The 22,802-nt window shown below is 25.4% G+C and overlaps 1 protein-coding gene across 1 annotated transcript in view; it reads left to right on the top strand.

Annotated features, from left to right (window-relative positions):
* Nucleotides 1–22,802, top strand: part of LOC111619768 (diuretic hormone receptor-like) — a 100,899-nt gene that overhangs the window by 34,016 nt on the left and 44,081 nt on the right. Inside the window, exons 2-9 of the mRNA XM_023361586.1 lie at nucleotides 2,048–2,218; nucleotides 5,558–5,674; nucleotides 12,438–12,526; nucleotides 13,194–13,294; nucleotides 14,052–14,172; nucleotides 14,255–14,461; nucleotides 21,422–21,538; nucleotides 22,206–22,306. Coding sequence (XP_023217354.1) covers nucleotides 2,074–2,218; nucleotides 5,558–5,674; nucleotides 12,438–12,526; nucleotides 13,194–13,294; nucleotides 14,052–14,172; nucleotides 14,255–14,461; nucleotides 21,422–21,538; nucleotides 22,206–22,306 — 998 coding nt within the window. The 5' untranslated portion in view covers nucleotides 2,048–2,073. The remainder of the gene's footprint in view (nucleotides 1–2,047; nucleotides 2,219–5,557; nucleotides 5,675–12,437; nucleotides 12,527–13,193; nucleotides 13,295–14,051; nucleotides 14,173–14,254; nucleotides 14,462–21,421; nucleotides 21,539–22,205; nucleotides 22,307–22,802) is intronic.

Below are 22,802 nucleotides of genomic sequence, written 5' to 3'. Positions count from 1 at the left end.
TATATTAATAGAAATATTTTAAATGACAATATATAGGCTACAAAGACAAGTTAGAATATAGAAAGTCAAATATCAAATTTTAAAATAACTATTTAGTGTATTTTTATAGTAAGAATATATAAAATTATCTCTTGTATAACATACATTCATATTTTAAATAGTAACATATAAAAATGTAAGAACAGAATACTTGTTTATGCAGTATGACACTGAATAAACGAAATTTATATAATTTAATAATTTAATTTAATTTATTTTATTTCCATAAAACTTCAATTTATTTATCGTGTAATTTATTCAGAATTCATTCTGTATATATCGACACTATACTGTCAACACAACGCAAATTAACATTTAGTAAGAAAGAACGAAAATCAAAGTGATGAAATATTCAAACGGGGGAGACTTAAAACTAAGTTTTTACAAATAAATATTTTATATCTATTAGTCATATAATTCAAAAATAGGTTGTTAGTCATCCGAAAAAGGCTTTCGTAGTAACAATAAACACTTTCTTAACGCAATGTCTGTATTAATTATATTATGTATTATATTGTAATTTCAGTTTATATAGAAATTTGAATTTTACTGAACTTTATTTTTTCACTTTTTGATTAGCATACTGTTGAGTCATAGTCTCCTTAGGTGTCAAATTTCTAACTGCGTCTCCAAATGAGATAATTGGCATAGTTGTTGATAAGCACCATTCATCTCAGTGATGCGTGAACTAACACTTGCGTACTTATTACATTATAATATGTGTAATGAAAACTAAAATTTTATTTATCGACCATTTATACAATAATAAAAAGATCAAATACTGAGTATAAAACTGGATAATCCAGACTTTTCTTTAAATAAAGCCAATTTTCAACAGTTAGGTATCAGTTTCTAATACATTTTTTTCTTTTAGTATCAACTTTTAATTTAGTTTGGTCTAAACTTATTTTGTAGACTGTACAAGTAGATAATAATTTTAAATAATTTATTATGTTTAACCTATTTTTAAAAATATTTAAATCTAATGAAATTCAAAATATTGTATAGATAAATTAAAATTCAAAACAAACTTTAAATTATTATAGTTAGATATAGATCTCAGATTATTTTTATCTTATTTTTACGAAATAATCTGCTCGGGTGCTTTACCTTTTTGCTTCATAAAATTTTCAGTTCTTAAACAATATTTTCTAATTTCCTTATTTTATAACTCCAATTCCATTTTATTGCCGATTTCACAATAAATCCTTTTACTTTTTCGTATTAGTTTTTTAAATATTTATATTTCCAAAATCTTATTCAAATGCTTACGTTTCTACATAAGCAATTTATCAAAAAGAATCTAAAATTAATAAGCAAATTAACGAAGAATATTTTAATTTGTAACTTCTTTAATTTACTTTAATTTACAATTTAAGTGAATATAGCACTAGTTAATAAAAATAAAGTGCTATTTATTAGAATAATATGGATAATTAAGTAAATATCAGAATTAATGCAAATATATAATTTTATTTGCATTAAAGTATAATGAAAGAATTTATAAAATAGAAGACATTATTTAATACAATTTCAATAATAAATTTGTTTTTCTTAACTATATGAGTTTGGAATGTAGCCAAATAAGAATATTTATTGAAAAATTATTTATTTACTAGAAAAATTGCACAACGTATCGATATTTAAAGGAATTTACACAAAAGCTACTATAAGTATTAAACGATATTTATAAAGTAGCAATTGAAAAGTGATTAAATAAAAGTAACATAATTAATAATTATTTTTTAATAAAAAATTCATAAACGCTAGAAAATCCATTTAAATATATAAAATAAAATTCTGTGATTTTTGCAAGTAACATTGTACAAGTCTATTGTACAATGTTACTTTAAGTTTTCATTAAACGAATGCCAGTGTTATCATTTAAAATATCTAAGTCTTTCTTTTTCGGTCAATCTTTATCATTAGTGATGGTGACGTAAGACAAAAACAATTAGTCATCCATTCGATGTGGAAAGTCTCATTGTTGTTTTTTTTATTTCTGCAGATAGAGCCGAAGACATTATTATTTTTATGACTTTTCTAAAGAAACTTGTCAAAATGGATTCCTTCGATTGGGGGAATTTTACACTCGATATGATTCAACTCGCTAATAACAGTTACAAAGAATTAAGTTGTTATTTAGAAATCCATAATAAAAGTACAATTAATAGTACAGGTAAGTTTTATTCATAAGCAATCGAAGTTTTGAATTATATTCATTCATTAAAAGATAAGTATTTAATTAATTTTTATTAAGAAATTTAAACCTTAGTTTAAGTATCATGTATTTCTTTTTTATGTTTAATAAATTTCGAAATGATTTTACGAGATTCATTAACCCAAAATATTTGTTATTATTTTTCTTTTACTATTCTTTCTTCCCTTAAGTCAATATAGCTAGATTGTGTTCCTAGGCATTGTATACTCGTTACTATTATGTCATCTGTGATTATAAATAGTCCTTATAGATTTTATCACGATACAGCCGGCTTTCAACATCGTAGACATTGATTCTATGGAGTGAGAATCATAAAAAAAAGAGGAGGAAAAGGAGAGTTCAAGCTTTCTCTCTCTCGTCTACACATACTTTACCACAATAAAATTGATTTTTACTTATTTAAATTAATAAAAATTTTGTTTAATTTTATGTTAGAACAATGAAGTAAATAAGTACTTTTATTATTGTAAATAAAAATATAAGCTAATCCTTCTTTTTCTTACTATTAAATAAATTTTATTTTATTAGTTTATTATACAATTTCTCCCTATTTTTAAAATATTTTGTTAACGAAATACATTTGTAGGAAACAAAAAAATTCAATTAAAAATACAATACATGTTCCACTTTTTTTAATATTTAAGATTAGTCTATAAAAAGCACTATTTCAAAATGACAATGTAAATTTTTAAGACGTTTTATTATATAAATAACAAGCTTTAATTTTTTATTTAAAATATTTTATTGCTATACGCGGAAGAATTTAATAACACTACGAAAAGACGCTATGACTTTATGTTAAAAGTGATTTATTACATTTTATATTGTAATTTTTATGTATGAAATTTAAGTAAACTGTCCTACTATTAATTTATTTCAACTGGAAAATTTTTATTAGAGTCAGAAGTTTAATTCAAAATGTGTCATTTATACTAAAATATAGAAAACCTGAGAAAAAAAATTAAAATGAATACAATTATACTGTACAAGAAAATATATTTTTGAATTATTTAATTTCTAATTAATAACTACAATAATTATTTCAAATATTTTTAATTAACGTTTATTATGTTTTTAATATAATTATATATCTTAAGTGATATAGAAAAGTCTCTATTATAAATACATAAATTAATTAATATTAACATTAATATTTTTAATTGTATATAGGCCTATTTTATAAATTTTTACAAATATTTCACAATATGGTTTTAATAACTACTTTTAAAAATTATTCTGCTATAAATTCTTAATTCTTATTCTTGTAAAAAGTTTTATTTTTATTATTATTGCTAAAGATGTATTTACATTCACAGTACGTAAAATATTACATGTCAACAAATCCTTCAGACTAATTGGCTAGGATTAAATTTCTTATTTTATAAATTTGATCTTGTTTACAACTTTTTTATATGATAATGATTTCATATATCTCTTTAAAGAACGGATTTTAAAAGTCAAATCAATCGAATCTCTCACAAATAAATTGAAATATTCAAATGTAATAACATGAAGTTATTTATGGATGAAATATTTCAAGAAAGAAATAAAATATCAAATTCTTCTACGTGTGATTATGATTATTTTAAAAAAAATTTTGTTAAATACTAATATTATTCTAGTTTAAATTAAAATATTAAAAAAATTTTGGAAATTAATTAACTCTTAAATGCAATTTTCAAATAATAATTTCCTAAATTAACTTTATAATAAAGTAAATGTAACTAAAATTCATAAAGAACTTTGAATATTTGGACTTTATGTCAATAGCATATTTATTATATACGTTTTAAAAAGCTGTAGATCTATATAAATAAATTAAGCAGAATAGATTTTCGATATTCAGAAGATAGTCCATTTGTAGTTATATAATGCAATCAAATCAACAGAGTTCTACAAAAAGTTCATGTTTTTTTTTTTCTTCGAAATATCAAATCCAGATGGCTTTTATATAATAGAATTTGAAGAAGAATAAGAATGAAGATTAAATGTGCAAAGAAATTGCAATAATGCACTTCTTCTAATATTCTATTTGTATTATTCCATTTGGCTGTCATCGTAATGGGCTACGTCAGCGTAACTAATCTTATATATTCTTGATAAAATAATTGGAGGTGCCATTCATAAAAAAAAAAAAAAATAAGAAAGATGTTACAAAAACTTGAATCCAGTTTATGAGCAAAGAAATCGGTAATTCATAATTATCTATTATTTCACACAGAGCTTGAAATTGGATCGAATTTCCGCAGAGTTGTTTGCTTTGTCAGCTAGTTTTACGGCACTTTTCCTATTATTTCCGGAATGTACTCCACCATATTTGCACAAACCTATAAATTCTCTCTTAAACTGTACAATTGTAAGCTCTATATATAATCTCTAAATTTTTTCCCCACTAAGTTATAGTTAATAAGTAGTTAACATTGAATTTGCAGATAAATATATGTTTGAATTTTTTTAAAGTTCTTTTCAAAGTATAATTATAAAGACATATAATGGCGTAAGTCTACACAGAAAACATTCGATACAATTTTAATCATATCATTAAAACATCTAAAACTAATTAATTTTTGTACTAATTAATTTAAAAGAATTAAACTTTTCTATCCTATTTTTATAAATTTAATAGATAAAATGATAAAATTTAAATTAAACAAATTTCATTTGACTTATTCGAGATCATTAATCGATATTATTAACTCCATAAAACATAAATGAGATACAAATTAATAACTTTTTTACGATTGTGTAGCATTTACTTTTATTTTTAACTTTGACAAAATTTATGGATTAATTTTATTTTTAAAAATCTTATATTTCGAAAGTTTTAGTTTGCATTTCAGATGGGAATCAATATATTTAATTGAGGTAAAGTCATAAATTGAAATTCTTTTCTCCCCTGGTGATGTGCTTTATTCACTTCCAAGATTCTTTAATTCAGTTAAAGAAAATATATCCAAGTTGTTTGTTCGATTCTCTTAAGGCTACAGTTTGAAATAAGAAAATAACAAATAATACAGAAGCTCACTTCTGCTTTTGTGTTAGAATATCATCTAATGTCACTAAAAACTTTCACTTTATTTTATTTTTTCTTTTCGTTTCTTTTACCAACAATTAATTAACAAAAACTGTTTTAATTTATTGATCATTCTATTTCTTTAACAATTACTCTAGTTTATAAATAAATATTTATATATATTTTCCCTTAAATCTATTTGATTTAATATAATTATTAAATTAATTAATATAAAATTTATAATTTATAAAGAATAAATTAAATTTTTATTCGTGTTCTGTTAGTAAATTACTGTAATAATACGTGGGATGGTGCTGCTTGTTGGCCTATGACTCCTGCACAAACCTTGGCAGTTATTCCTTGTTTTTATGAATTGAGAGGAGTTTATTATGACGTAACACGTAAGTTTGTTGTTTTATAAAAATCATTTTAAAATAAATTTTATTAGATATGATTTCTATTTTATTATAGAATTTTCGACTTTTAACTTTAATAATTAACTAGTAAAATCACTAATGAATAAATTTCTCTTTATTTGCATATATTTTCCCTTCGTTCCTTCTATAGTAATGACTTGACGTGATCTATGTTAATACTGATTGGTCAAGTGTGTTAATGAACATCCAAACTCTCTAGGGATTTGAACAAATAGCCATGTCTTTTCTGTCATTTTGTTTTATACGCTCCGAATAGCTGTTGTGAAGTTTTGTTTTGGTATAAGTTTGCACGACTTATCAGTGTTTTAACATAGCATCTACTCTGGTAAAAAAAAAATTGTTTTTTAATTTTCTTACTACGACATATTTTTTCAAGCGTTAAGTTTTAATATAAACATATTTATAAAATATAACGTGTTTAATATATTTGTGTACATCGTTATATTAGAAGTTTATATTTAAAATATAAGAGTAATTTTATAATAATAATAAATTTTATATTTATATAATGTTTCTTAAAATTTGTTTAATAAATAAAAAATATTTCAATCACTACATACAGTCATTCAAGCTCCAACAATATTATATGCTTATATAATATACAAGCCTTGTCCATAAAGTATGGAGACTGATTTCATATCACGACTTAAGTAAATGCTGTGTGGTACGAGATGTTACGTTTGAGTAAATAGACATTTCACGAGTCGCTTGTGTCATTGGCATTAGTTCTTTCGATCTCCGAAAGGCAGCGGATCAAGGCGGACAAAACTCGTGACATGTCAGTGGTACTTTTTGCTGTGAGAAGAATGAACATCCAAATAATGAACATCCAAATTGAACAGCCAGTATATATCTTCAATGCGATCTATGGTTTCTTCATTCCTTGAACTCGAAGGCTGGCCTGATCTTGTATCATCCTCACCGATACCCTAGAATCGACTGTGTCACTCATTACCCTAAGCATCACGTAGAAGCTGCAATGTCTCTATGTCTGTCTTGTCTAGCTTCACACAGAACTTGATGTTAACTCACTGTTTTTTTTTTACATTTATCTAAGTCGAGTTATTGAATTAGTCTCGGAACTTTATGGACAAGTGTTGTACAGTATATTTTACATATACATACTGAACTGTAACTGTCAATTATAAACGCATATGAATATTCTATATCTAAAAACTAACAGAACTTTTCTTACTGTATTTATGTTTGCTGGGGAACTTATAGGAAAAGAGTTAAAACATTTTATGCCTAGAAGAAAATATGCAAAGTTAGCATTAATTCTGGCCATGCAATGAATTTGAGTCATAGCAAAGATTCACCTGACAGCGTAAAGGGAGTTTGAAACTGTGGTGGTAAAAATGTTTGTGAAAAAATTAAGTGTTTTTGTGCCGTACTATGCTGTTTTCTTGTTATGCTGTGATACTGGATTTTTGCTCAAAAATGTGCAAATAATGCTGCTGTAATTTGTACTAGTGGAACGATTTCACGACTGAATTGCAGAACTCCGTTTCTCCCTCTCTGTACTAGTGAAAAATGGTAAAAATAGTACTAGTCCTATTATTTAAGGCGAGTTTTTAAGAATTGGCAGACATTCATTTTTTATGTTCGTGCAAGTGGAAAAGCAACAGAAGTGCGCAGTCTTTACCACGAAGCTTTACCTGGTTTCGAACTCCAGATGGGAAAATGTTTACCTGTATTAATCAGCGTCTTAGAGAACTAAGGATCATTTTCTTGATGCGAAAGATGGAGGAAGATCACAAACGTCAGATCGTCACAAAACGAAAAAGATATTTTCAATGGAGCGATATGTTATCCACATGTTAGCTTATAAACACTCACTTTTAAACATGGATTTTCTCAAACAACTGCCTTGCGAATTTTGCATAAAAATAGTCGTGCCCAGTCTTCGACATTTGTCAATTTTTCATCCAGATTGTTGAATAAAGTACTACCAGTGGATTTTGCAAAAATATATAGAAAACCTGTTTTTATCCAATGTTTTCTTCACGGATGAGACAATGTTTTCAAAAAATGGTATATTCAATTTTCTTAACCAGCATAGTTGAGCTGAGAATAAGTTACACGAAGTTTTGTCATTTTGGCACTAACACTAGTTTTAACTAATTATTTGGCAGAAATCGTTGGAGATCGATTGATTAGTTCATATGGCCCTTATTGACCCCGAGAGTTTGTTCGGTGTCGATTAATTGAACCAAACAAACTTTCAGGCGAATCATATCGCGCCTTATTCATGAATTTGATACAAAATCTTTTTCCTGGATTGTTAGAAGACGTTCTGTTAGTATCGAGAACACCCATGTGGTCTATACACGATAAAGCTTCTCCTCATTTTAATATTATATAAACGGTTTTTCTATAATGCTAAAATTGAATATAATACTAAAATACATTGTAATTTCTTTCATATGAGTTTTATGACTTACGTTTATAACGACTTTTAATTTTTACGTGTATAATACGCGTATGCATTTATTGCCAACACTTACAGTTTACCCTGTATAATTTTCTCTTTATTTGCATATATTTTCCCTTCGTTCCTTCTATAGTAATGACTTGACGTGATCTATGTTAATACTGATTGGTCAAGTGTGTTAATGAACATCCAAACTCTCTAGGGATTTGAACAAATAGCCATGTCTTTTCTGTCATTTTGTTTTATACGCTCCGAATAGCTGTTGTGAAGTTTTGTTTTGGTATAAGTTTGCACGACTTATCAGTGTTTTAACATAGCATCTACTCTGGTAAAAAAAAAATTGTTTTTTAATTTTCTTACTACGACATATTTTTTCAAGCGTTAAGTTTTAATATAAACATATTTATAAAATATAACGTGTTTAATATATTTGTGTACATCGTTATATTAGAAGTTTATATTTAAAATATAAGAGTAATTTTATAATAATAATAAATTTTATATTTATATAATGTTTCTTAAAATTTGTTTAATAAATAAAAAATATTTCAATCACTACATACAGTCATTCAAGCTCCAACAATATTATATGCTTATATAATATACAAGCCTTGTCCATAAAGTATGGAGACTGATTTCATATCACGACTTAAGTAAATGCTGTGTGGTACGAGATGTTACGTTTGAGTAAATAGACATTTCACGAGTCGCTTGTGTCATTGGCATTAGTTCTTTCGATCTCCGAAAGGCAGCGAATCAAGGCGGACAAAACTCGTGACATGTCAGTGGTACTTTTTGCTGTGAGAAGAATGAACATCCAAATAATGAACATCCAAATTGAACAGCCAGTATATATCTTCAATGCGATCTATGGTTTCTTCATTCCTTGAACTCGAAGGCTGGCCTGATCTTGTATCATCCTCACCGATACCCTAGAATCGACTGTGTCACTCATTACCCTAAGCATCACGTAGAAGCTGCAATGTCTCTATGTCTGTCTTGTCTAGCTTCACACAGAACTTGATGTTAACTCACTGTTTTTTTTTTACATTTATCTAAGTCGAGTTATTGAATTAGTCTCGGAACTTTATGGACAAGTGTTGTACAGTATATTTTACATATACATACTGAACTGTAACTGTCAATTATAAACGCATATGAATATTCTATATCTAAAAACTAACAGAACTTTTCTTACTGTATTTATGTTTGCTGGGGAACTTATAGGAAAAGAGTTAAAACATTTTATGCCTAGAAGAAAATATGCAAAGTTAGCATTAATTCTGGCCATGCAATGAATTTGAGTCATAGCAAAGATTCACCTGACAGCGTAAAGGGAGTTTGAAACTGTGGTGGTAAAAATGTTTGTGAAAAAATTAAGTGTTTTTGTGCCGTACTATGCTGTTTTCTTGTTATGCTGTGATACTGGATTTTTGCTCAAAAATGTGCAAATAATGCTGCTGTAATTTGTACTAGTGGAACGATTTCACGACTGAATTGCAGAACTCCGTTTCTCCCTCTCTGTACTAGTGAAAAATGGTAAAAATAGTACTAGTCCTATTATTTAAGGCGAGTTTTTAAGAATTGGCAGACATTCATTTTTTATGTTCGTGCAAGTGGAAAAGCAACAGAAGTGCGCAGTCTTTACCACGAAGCTTTACCTGGTTTCGAACTCCAGATGGGAAAATGTTTACCTGTATTAATCAGCGTCTTAGAGAACTAAGGATCATTTTCTTGATGCGAAAGATGGAGGAAGATCACAAACGTCAGATCGTCACAAAACGAAAAAGATATTTTCAATGGAGCGATATGTTATCCACATGTTAGCTTATAAACACTCACTTTTAAACATGGATTTTCTCAAACAACTGCCTTGCGAATTTTGCATAAAAATAGTCGTGCCCAGTCTTCGACATTTGTCAATTTTTCATCCAGATTGTTGAATAAAGTACTACCAGTGGATTTTGCAAAAATATATAGAAAACCTGTTTTTATCCAATGTTTTCTTCACGGATGAGACAATGTTTTCAAAAAATGGTATATTCAATTTTCTTAACCAGCATAGTTGAGCTGAGAATAAGTTACACGAAGTTTTGTCATTTTGGCACTAACACTAGTTTTAACTAATTATTTGGCAGAAATCGTTGGAGATCGATTGATTAGTTCATATGGCCCTTATTGACCCCGAGAGTTTGTTCGGTGTCGATTAATTGAACCAAACAAACTTTCAGGCGAATCATATCGCGCCTTATTCATGAATTTGATACAAAATCTTTTTCCTGGATTGTTAGAAGACGTTCTGTTAGTATCGAGAACACCCATGTGGTCTATACACGATAAAGCTTCTCCTCATTTTAATATTATATAAACGGTTTTTCTATAATGCTAAAATTGAATATAATACTAAAATACATTGTAATTTCTTTCATATGAGTTTTATGACTTACGTTTATAACGACTTTTAATTTTTACGTGTATAATACGCGTATGCATTTATTGCCAACACTTACAGTTTACCCTGTATAATATATATTTTATATGTAATGTTAAATTAAATAATTAAATATTTTTAAACAAGTAATAATAATAAATAAATCAGAAAAAAAAAGAATATTTAAATTTATAACTTATATTTATTCAAAATCTTTATTTTATATTTATTCTATACTATTTGAAAAAATAAATAATTTAATTAATAAATATATGCATTTCTTTCATAAAAAGACTTAAATTCCTCAAGCTTATATTTAATCATTTATAGAGATAAATAAAAATGTCAGAAATTCCAAGAATTACTCAGAAAACAAAACTTTTTAAATATTTTTTTTAACAGTTTAGAGGTTTATATATTCTGTCTTAAGTCTTCAAGTAATAAATTTTCTGCAGCTATTTTAAATTGTGAGTTTTAATGCTTCAATTATATTGGAAAAAACAGAAAATAAATATAATCGATTGAGATCATTTTAGAGTAAATAAATCTTTAAATTTCACTTACAAGATAAAATCTTTTATTTAGTTACTTAGTATTGATTGAAATGAATTTTTTAAAGTTAATTTTGATCACCGAAAACGAAATCGATAACTCATTCTATGAGAAGTGATCAGATACTTCAGTTTCTTTTCATTCTTAATATTTCGTAGATTTCAAATAGATAATCTCTGATAACACCTTTTACAATTTTTTCACATAAAATATATATTAAAATAAATAAATTTTATATTTAAAAAAAGACTACTTTACTTTTAAACTCTACATGTAATAGAACCCCGATTAGTCGAAGTCGAAGTTCCGTATTGGTTTACATTACCTTTTAATCATTAGATAATCAGGGTTCTTCTTTATTTTGAAAAGGATTTCAAATAAATGAGGGAAATATATATATATTGCATTTTTTAATGTAATAATAACTATATATATTATACAATATAGCACTTTTAATAATTATTTAAAACAATATATTATATAATTTTTTCAAATATATTAATATTAATATGCGTATTAAATTCATAGTAATATAACTGCAAAAATTATATAATTTATTAAATACAATAAATTATAAGTACAGTAGAACCTCGAAAACTCGGCTCTCGATAACCCGGCACTCCGGATAACTCGGCCACACCCTGGCAGGGCAAAAAAATCCTTAATTAATTTTCATTATAGACAGCTTTATAAAAGTATAAAAGCTCTCATAAAGTATTTTTCTGAGGTCTGTCTTATCAGGTAAATTAATGTACACAGCGTATTCATTAATTTTCATTTTCATGTAGTAANTTTAAGTTTAATGATTGTGATTAATTTTAAATAATTCGTTAAAAATAATTTTATTCCTCTATAAAAATAATTGAAATATTACTTAATTATTTTGAAATTACAGGATATAAATTTGTTATAAATTTTGTCCGAAATGATTTTCTCTAAAAATAAATAAATTAATATTTCTAAATTAAATATAATAATATCTCAGTATATAATTAATTTTAATTATTTCTCAAATTAGTATTTATTAAACTAATTTGCTAATTAAAAAATTTGAAAAATATGTTTTTAAATGATAACCAATGTTGCAAGGGAATTGAAAAATGATTAAAAATATTTTTGTTTATTTTTCGATCGTTACATAAGTTACATAATAAAACATTTTTCAACTTTTAATGAAATTATTAAATAATATTAATTTAAAAAGTTTATTTTACAAGATTACTCATAGTTTTTTATTGAATGATAGACGTTAATGTTTGATATTTGTTGAGTTTGATGTTAGGAGAATACTAAACTATTTTTATTTGTAGAGAATGCTACTCGAATGTGTGAAGTAAATGGAACATGGGCAGTGAAAGCGAATTATTCTGGCTGTCGAGCCCTACTTACGGTACACGAAGTGAGTGAAAATCATTATCCAGTCGTTATTTTTATCTTCAATAGTTCCTAAATGAATTGCACTCTTTGATTTCTTATTCAGTGCATAAAGATCATTAGACAATTTTCTTTTCAATGATGAATTCAATCTGTTATTACTCTTGAATTAGCCTTATTTTATTTAATTAGTATAAATGAAATATTATTTAAAATATAAAGAATAAAAATTTAATATACTAACAAAATATTAATATATGTAAATTTTTGCTAACAATCATGCTTAAATTGAATAAAATACGTCTCTATAATGTAATCACATTAAAGTTTTAATTTAATTTAATTATATTATTAAGGAAACAATTGTGTAACACAAATTTTATCCATCTCGATCTTCAAAAATTAAAAATTTCTCATTAACATAGATTAATTTCGTAATAAAACTAATGTAATTTTAACTTTGGAATCAACAGTAAAATAACATATTTATCAATATTTAATTATATAAAACTACTTTATTTATTTGCTTTCAAAATTGTTTACTTCAGATATTTCTACTTTTTTAACTTCATTTTGTTTAATTTAAAGAAACCGGAATTAATCGAGCTTTAATTTAATTTCTATTAAGACTTAAATTCCAATGAGAATAATATATTTTAAATTTTAAAAGTTGTTTATATATCTATTTTTAGGATATTCTGGATATCAAATACAATTCTACTATTTATTACATTGGTTACAGTTTATCTTTGATTGCTCTGATTCTTGCATTATCAATATTTCTCTATTTCAAGTAAGCTTTTAACAAAATTAATTTATTAAAATGTTAAATGTAATAATTTTAATTTTAAATAAGAATCATAAAGTGCTTTACATTTATTATTTATAACTAAAAATATTTTTTATCGTTTTTTTTAATTGTTTTGGAAAAAAAATTATAAAACAAAGTATAATCATATTTATTTTTTTCAATATTAATGAAAATAAATGTTACTTTCAGTTTTAATTTAATATTTATAAATATTTAATTACTAATATAATTAGAGATTATTAAAATATAATGCTGTAAATATTAATATTATTACCGTAGAATTTTTAAAATTGTATAAGTTACTTAATTTTTTTTTTCTCAATTTAACTTATTAATGATAAAATTAAAAATTATTATAAAAAATGTTTACACTTTTGCAACAAATAAATGCATAAGAAATATTAATAAATAAAATAGTAAAATATAAAAATACTTTAAGATTCCAAATATGAATTTAGTAGATGTAAATAACATATATTTTTAAACTTATTTTATTTCTAATTTAATAAAATATGTATTTTTATCTTAAATTTTAAAATTTAAATAAAATATAAAATTTATAATGAAAATAAAAACACATTCTGAACAGTTTGAATAGTTTTTCATACATTAATAAATAATTCAAAAAGTAATAAAATCTTATTGAAAAAAAGTTTCATACATTACAGTTTAATGTATAAATTATCAAAACATAAATTTACTTTTATGAGAAAGTTAAACTTGATATTAATTGGTTTAGAGATCTCAGATGCTTAAGAAATACAATTCATACAAATCTGATGATTACTTATATTCTAAATGATCTTACATGGATCATAACAGCAACGTTACAGTCTTCATCTTCACCTGTGGCAACAAAGGTTAGTTTTAAATTTTGATAAAAAAAAATTATATAAATATAAATCATTTGATAATGTATAAATACTGAAATTATTATTACAGATAGCCTGTTTACTTATTATAATGTTAACATATTTGATGAGCACTAACTTTTTCTGGATGTTTGTTGAAGGTCTCTATCTTTATATTCTCGTTGTAAAGACATTTTCAGTTGATATGGTGAAATTTTCTGTTTACTTGGGAATTGGATGGGGTAAGTTTATTTTTAATATGATACTTTTTATTAGTTATATTTGTTGGATGTATTACGTATCTATATTTTCTAATAAATAAAATTGTCTAAATAATTATGACACATATTTAATAGTCAAACCTTTATAGTATAAGAATCAGTTGAAGACATTCAGTAAACGAAAGCCGAAAAATATAATTTGTCATAGGTTCTATATTCCTTTTATACTTTTATTTATACATTATCGATATCAAATTTTATAATATCACATTTAATTTTAATAAATAAATATCCATTTTATGTTTATAAATTTCCACCCACTACTGTTGGAAATGATAAGAAGTAGCGCATCCATAAAAAGTCAAATCCATGTCTATCAAACAAAGGCTATTTTGTGAAAAATTTATCGTAGGACGATTCTGGAACGTGAGAACTCTATTTAAAAATGGGAAACTTAAAATATTACAACATGATATAACTGTTTCGATAATAAATGGAACATTTTACGATTATACGAAATAAGACGATCACAATCTGGACAAATATTGATGCATAAGAAAAATTTATTGCTTCATTCAAAAACGTGTTCGAGTGGAGAAGAAGCAAGAAATTTTCCTACTCACGTGAATATTATGAAATATTTGAGGGATTTTAATTTATAAAGTTGAATAACAGTGGTAAGAATTATAGAGAAACTTACAATAATCTAGATTTATACAACTTATGCGATGAACAAGTGTTAAGAGAATTTTTACAAATAAATATATGAGATTTTTCAAGTACAGAAATTTTTATTATTATTTTTTTTAATAAAGTGATTGGAATACCAAAAATTGGCTTCGGCGTAATGTAGATAGAACTTATCTGCTTTGTTTTGCGCTGTAGAATACGATGAAAGAAAATAAAAAGGTTTAAATCTAATCGAATTTGCAAAGAAAATAAATTAACTAATGTTAATGCTTTTTATTTTCATAAGGATTCAAGAAAATTTACATGAATTCCACGTGGAAAATATAATTTAACAGATAAAATTTTAATCTTAATAAATTAAAAATATTGTTAATTGTCATCTCTGATATCTAAATAATTTTCCAAAGTAATATATATGTAAATTTTCAGTTATTTATTGAACGAATCGAAATATAATGTCAAAAAGACATTATTAGTACATCATAGATTATGTTTATATAACAAACGACACAATTTAAAATCAAACAACAGTTTAAAAAGCGAACATTTTATACAAAGATTAAATTATTAATCAAATAGAACATTTAAAATAAAAATACAACAGTATTATAACTGAAACTGGAAAAAGTTTGATAAATATAAAAATGAACAAAGTCCCTATCAAATTATTATTCTTAGTCTAGTGCATCAAAGATGAAAATGGAACAATTGTAAAAAGTAAAATTAAAGTTTTTGAAAAATGAGAAATTAATTGAGCACTTATATGGATCGGATTTAAGAAAGGCATAATTGTTAATGGGAACTATATCCTTTCTTTTAAAAAAATTTAAAAAGCTCCAGAATCAATTAGAAACGTCTTAACGTCATCTGTTTTCAGAAGTTTCTAATTTAAATATATATGTTACTTTTCTTTTGTAAAATAAACTTTTCTATTTGATGGTCTAACAAAAATACAGAATTACTTCTGAAAAACAGTAGTGGCTAAAGGACTGAAGAACAGTGATTCTGATTTCAGTATCAAAACGGGAATTTCAGGATAATAAACTTGGAAAAGTTATTCGAGAAAGCTACTACTGACAATTTTACGACATAAAATGGAAAAGGACATTTTATCTTATTTTTCTGATAAACTGATTGATTTCAAATATAAATATATATGCTCTATCGGCCACGTATTCCTAACATAATTTATAAATTAATTACTTTTACCAATTATAGTATTATATACCCAGATAGAATTGTATGATTACTGCAAAACTTGGCATACAACTATTTCTCATACAAGTATGTAAATAATTACTATAGTGGTCCGACTGCGTGTTAGATAATGTCTGCAGAGTGTCTTGAAATAGCTGCTCCGGTATCTAGTACCCAGCATAAAAGGCTAGAAGAGCTTTTTATGGGATAGTGTACAAAATTTTCCATGTACTGTACCTAATGTCTGGAGCACGAAGGCTAGGCATACCTGTATGACAAAATCAAACACATGTACAAAACAACTGGCAAATTGTGAGAAAGGCTGTATCATCGGGCTGAGGAAAGCAGGATGTCCGTTTCGCCTAATTACCATCATTTGGTCATTCTGCCCTGATTGGCAAGCAGGTATTGGGACAATGGATACGTTATGGTACACATTCATTATGAACAGGCTCAGAGGAGACTGACAGACCATCGAGAGAGTATTGTTTAATCATGAGACAATAATAATAGCTGCAACGGCGTCTTTGCCCGCTATGGATAGTGGGCAAAGACATGAGAAAGTCTCGCTCTTTGAACTTTGACGCTTCTCTTACTATTGACAGGCGAATAGCAGCGACAAATTTACATGAACGGCGACCACTTTCTGCCATCAGCACTCCAAAATCGTCGTTTTAGTTTGAAGTACTGTAGTACCGTGACAGAAAAACATGGGTTGCTAAGGACTGAACAACATTGTCTTTAGTGATGAATTTCTATTGTAAATTTCGGTTGTTTCCAAACAGAACTAGAATCACATTTTAACGCCGTGTTCTGCCACATGTTATGTTAGGATGTGGAGGACCAGTAATGAGCACTTAAATCTCGTCTTTACTCTCAAGTACTAAATTACCCAAATGTTGCGTGCTGGTATTGAGGGCCAGCTCGTACGATAGACAATCATTCGAGTAGTGGTGCGAGGGACGGTAACGACACAGCATTATGTTTAAGAAAAATTGCGCTTTCGTGTGTTGCCTTTCATAGCAAAGAAGCAAATAGGAATTTTTTAGTAAGGTAATACTCGTCCTCCAGGAGCTAGGATTTCTGAGGGATGTCAGTGTCCCACTGTTACACTTGGTTGGCTTGCACGGTCTCCAGATTTGTCGCCTATCAAATATTTTTAAGACTAGATAGACACCCGCTATCGTCAGCATCCACGAGTGTGAGGAATCTGGAGTGACAATTAAACCATCTGTGNTATTTATTATATAAAATATAAATTCCATTCTCTATTTTTGTTTGCTATTTGTTTTATATTCGTTTATGCTAATAAAATGAATGTATACGGGAAAGTGCAGCTAATTTATGCATTTCACCTCAGATGAAAATTTAGAAAATAAAAACAAAAAGAAATTAAACATAATGATTATATATTTCGATTTATAATTTGCGTAATTCCTTACATTTTTCAAGTAGAAAATTATTTCTTCTGGCATATTGTTGGAAAAGAGTTATGATAAAGAATTTTCAAAACTCTGTTTCATGCCCTTTTCAATTCCAACCAGGTACTATACCTACAAAACTGAAACTGCTTCGATCTTTTTTGTAGACTCGCCCCTTCTTTCATGTCAGGAAATTCACAATAAATGGTCGCTTTCTCATTAGTTTTTAAAAAATAACGTTGAAAAGAAATCAAAGAATTTTTTTTTGTTTTCTTTCTAACGTTTTTTTTTGTAAATATTGATTTTAAGACTTTCTTAATCTCTGCATTCATTTAGAATAAAACAAAACTTCTTTAAAGTTTGAGGTTTACTTTTATTACAAAGTATTTTTTTATGTTTGATTCTTAAAATATCTACGTGGTTGTTTGTCTGTGAAAAAGTTGTCCTTCAGATTTATTGTAAGAATTCTTTTATTCTTTACTTCTTGTGCAGTTTGCTTATTAACACATTGTAAAGCCTGATACTGATGTTGATAGTTTACGGTGATCATTACTGAAAAGTATCCACAATATTAAATGAAACATGCTATGTTAGTGGTTGATATTATTGAAAGTCCTAGATTAGCTAGTTTGAATTATCTTCTTTGCTTTAGTTGAGAACGAATACGATAAACCTTTAATTTTTCTCTAAGCTCGAATTACGTTCTTAGTTTTTCAACTAGGTTCAGTTTTCAAGTGTAATTAGTTAAGCTCCGAATTATTTAAATTTTAAAAAATTCTATTGCAACTGCAGTAAAACTTCTTTTAGTCGAACTGCGTTAACTCAAAGCTCCCTACAAATCCCGGGCAAAGTATAATGGGCTTTCTATATATTAAACTCTCGTTAAGTCGAAATTGTCGATACTATTCATTCCAGTCTATTTTCCCATGTAACCTCCATCCTTTGATAGGCACGTGATTTTCATTTTCTCTTATATTCAGTGTGAATACAGATGTTAAGATAAAACTATGGCTCCAGTGCCGAATACAACACCATAACATCGACATACTTTTACTGATACATTATGCTACTGGCGTTCTGATTGGGATACGAGGGGATACGTTGACAAGGCACTGAAAAACGCCATAAACTGCATACAATTTTGTAATCATTATATACACAGATACTTGAAAAGACACTTGATATAGGGAAATTTACGACCACAGATAACTTTGAGAAAATTGGGTGTTAAATTCATCAACCTAAAACTCTTTAACTGAAAATCAGGATTTTTTTACTCCTTAAACGTCGACATAACGAAGTTTTACTAAATCTTTCATAAAGTTTAAATATGTAAGCCTATGTCTACATCAATTTTTAAATCTAAATAGGTGACAATAAGTTTTAATTGAAAATAATGCAGTTAATTAGTCTAATTAAAAACAAGTCAAATCGTTATTTTTATCTTTTTAAAATTAATATTATGCTAAAAATAAACTCTGAAATATTTTCAAAAATTATAGCAGAAAGAAGAAATATTGATGTAAGAAAACACCTGATTAAATTATTTATCAGCAGACTGCACTATTATCATTAAATGCTCATTTCTGTTTTTTAAAAAATTAAAAAGTTATCAACTATACTTTAATCAATCATATTATAATAAGTGTTGAATACATATATAAATTTACATAAATTAGCTTTTAACATTTATTAACGTGTCTAAAATGTCAGAATAAAATATAAAAAACTTTTAAAAATTCTATATAATATATTATTTTAATAAATACTTTCATAATAATTCAAAAAAAATTATTTAAATATTTGATGGAAATTATTAAATATATTTCATAATTTATTTTCTCTTGATTTTTGTCTAACAATATTGCATTTACTTAAAGAGGGTGTTAAATGTGGGATATGCGGCTTTCATCGCCCACCGATTGCAAACGAAGACGTTACTGCCTTATCTTTTATAGAGTTTAATAATCTCTTGCTGAGACAGCTGTTACCGGGACATTCAATGACTTATCCATTTGTATAAAATACTTACCAACTGAAAACAAACCATAAAATACATCATTAGAACCGTTAAACAATTTACTTTTAAATGACAATACTTGTTGTACCTTCACTACTCAATTTCATTAGATCAATCAAGGTTTAAATCTGGGCAATAGTTAATTAAAACTTTGATTAAAGTTGTATTATTATCCGATTGTTTTTGTTATCTGTCTGTCTTATTTAGAGATATCTATTCTTTATACGAAAATTAATTAAAAATTTACTAACCGGTTGTTCTTTAATAGCTCGGTTATTAAAATAATAATAATAATAATAACCCAAGGATTACTAATGAATTAGTTTAAATAATCAAGAAAAATAATATATGCTTAAGTATAATATATTTAAGCATATATTGTAGCTTATATAAGCATATAACTTATATCTAAAAAATCTTTTTAAATACATTTCTATAAAAGAAGAAATAAGAATTCTAAATATTCCATTATTCGCTTTAATCAAATATGATAAAAAATTTAGTTATGTTTTCTGGGTACACAAAGAATACAAAAAATATATAAACACGTCTTATAAAACAAAAAATACAAATGATTCATCAATATTTAATAAATTTGAAGATTCTAATTCTTGTATTTTCGATTAATTAAAGACTTAAAATTATTTACTTGTTTTACTTAAAAAATTAAGAAAATTATCTTAAAATATTTAAAAACAATTTATTATATTTATATTAGACATGTGACTGTTATAAATATACTAAATACAGTACTTGTCTATGGCTCAGCATGCGGTACGCAGTTATATAAACGCATTAAAATTTAGATATACATAAAGATGGGAAAAAAAACTGATAAAACGGTTTATCATATAGTTTTTAAACATAAATTTCTTTTTTCAAATATTACAAACACTGAAATCTGTTAATAATATGTTTAACACGATGTTAAACCCATTACGTTATATAAATAGCATTTGATGTTATTAAGTATAATACTTTAATCTGACAATGTTAAATGTCTGATTTTTTATTTAGATGATGTTAAGAACTTATAGAATAATATAAAATATAGCAATTGATATTTGTTTGTTCCTTGTGTTTCTTAAGTAAATAATTTTTGTTGTTTGGACGATGACTTTTTATTAATTTTTGTAACAACGTCTTCGTTTTTGCTCATCGAATTCTTTAAATCAACCACAAATTCTGAATCTTAAACTGTAAAAGATGAATAAAAGAATTTAAGTTTAATGATTGTGATTAATTTTAAATAATTCGTTAAAAATAATTTTATTCCTCTATAAAAATAATTGAAATATTACTTAATTATTTTGAAATTACAGGATATAAATTTGTTATAAATTTTGTCCGAAATGATTTTCTCTAAAAATAAATAAATTAATATTTCTAAATTAAATATAATAATATCTCAGTATATAATTAATTTTAATTATTTCTCAAATTAGTATTTATTAAACTAATTTGCTAATTAAAAAATTTGAAAAATATGTTTTTAAATGATAACCAATGTTGCAAGGGAATTGAAAAATGATTAAAAATATTTTTGTTTATTTTTCGATCGTTACATAAGTTACATAATAAAACATTTTTCAACTTTTAATGAAATTATTAAATAATATTAATTTAAAAAGTTTATTTTACAAGATTACTCATAGTTTTTTATTGAATGATAGACGTTAATGTTTGATATTTGTTGAGTTTGATGTTAGGAGAATACTAAACTATTTTTATTTGTAGAGAATGCTACTCGAATGTGTGAAGTAAATGGAACATGGGCAGTGAAAGCGAATTATTCTGGCTGTCGAGCCCTACTTACGGTACACGAAGTGAGTGAAAATCATTATCCAGTCGTTATTTTTATCTTCAATAGTTCCTAAATGAATTGCACTCTTTGATTTCTTATTCAGTGCATAAAGATCATTAGACAATTTTCTTTTCAATGATGAATTCAATCTGTTATTACTCTTGAATTAGCCTTATTTTATTTAATTAGTATAAATGAAATATTATTTAAAATATAAAGAATAAAAATTTAATATACTAACAAAATATTAATATATGTAAATTTTTGCTAACAATCATGCTTAAATTGAATAAAATACGTCTCTATAATGTAATCACATTAAAGTTTTAATTTAATTTAATTATATTATTAAGGAAACAATTGTGTAACACAAATTTTATCCATCTCGATCTTCAAAAATTAAAAATTTCTCATCAACATAGATTAATTTCGTAATAAAACTAATGTAATTTTAACTTTGGAATCAACAGTAAAATAACATATTTATCAATATTTAATTATATAAAACTACTTTATTTATTTGCTTTCAAAATTGTTTACTTCAGATATTTCTACTTTTTTAACTTCATTTTGTTTAATTTAAAGAAACCGGAATTAATCGAGCTTTAATTTAATTTCTATTAAGACTTAAATTCCAATGAGAATAATATATTTTAAATTTTAAAAGTTGTTTATATATCTATTTTTAGGATATTCTGGATATCAAATACAATTCTACTATTTATTACATTGGTTACAGTTTATCTTTGATTGCTCTGATTCTTGCATTATCAATATTTCTCTATTTCAAGTAAGCTTTTAACAAAATTAATTTATTAAAATGTTAAATGTAATAATTTTAATTTTAAATAAGAATCATAAAGTGCTTTACATTTATTATTTATAACTAAAAATATTTTTTATCGTTTTTTTTAATTGTTTTGGAAAAAAAATTATAAAACAAAGTATAATCATATTTATTTTTTTCAATATTAATGAAAATAAATGTTACTTTCAGTTTTAATTTAATATTTATAAATATTTAATTACTAATATAATTAGAGATTATTAAAATATAATGCTGTAAATATTAATATTATTACCGTAGAATTTTTAAAATTGTATAAGTTACTTAAATTTTTTTTTTCTCAATTTAACTTATTAATGATAAAATTAAAAATTATTATAAAAAATGTTTACACTTTTGATAAATAAATGCATAAGAAATATTAATAAATAAAATAGTAAAATATAAAAATACTTTAAGATTCCAAATATGAATTTAGTAGATGTAAATAACATATATT

Source organism: Centruroides sculpturatus, unplaced genomic scaffold (genome assembly GCF_000671375.1).
Source record: "Centruroides sculpturatus isolate CEXI.00-Female unplaced genomic scaffold, Cexi_2.0 scaffold201, whole genome shotgun sequence".
Taxonomy (NCBI): Eukaryota; Metazoa; Arthropoda; class Arachnida; order Scorpiones; family Buthidae; genus Centruroides; species Centruroides sculpturatus.
This window is presented reverse-complemented; position numbering and strand designations above follow the sequence as displayed.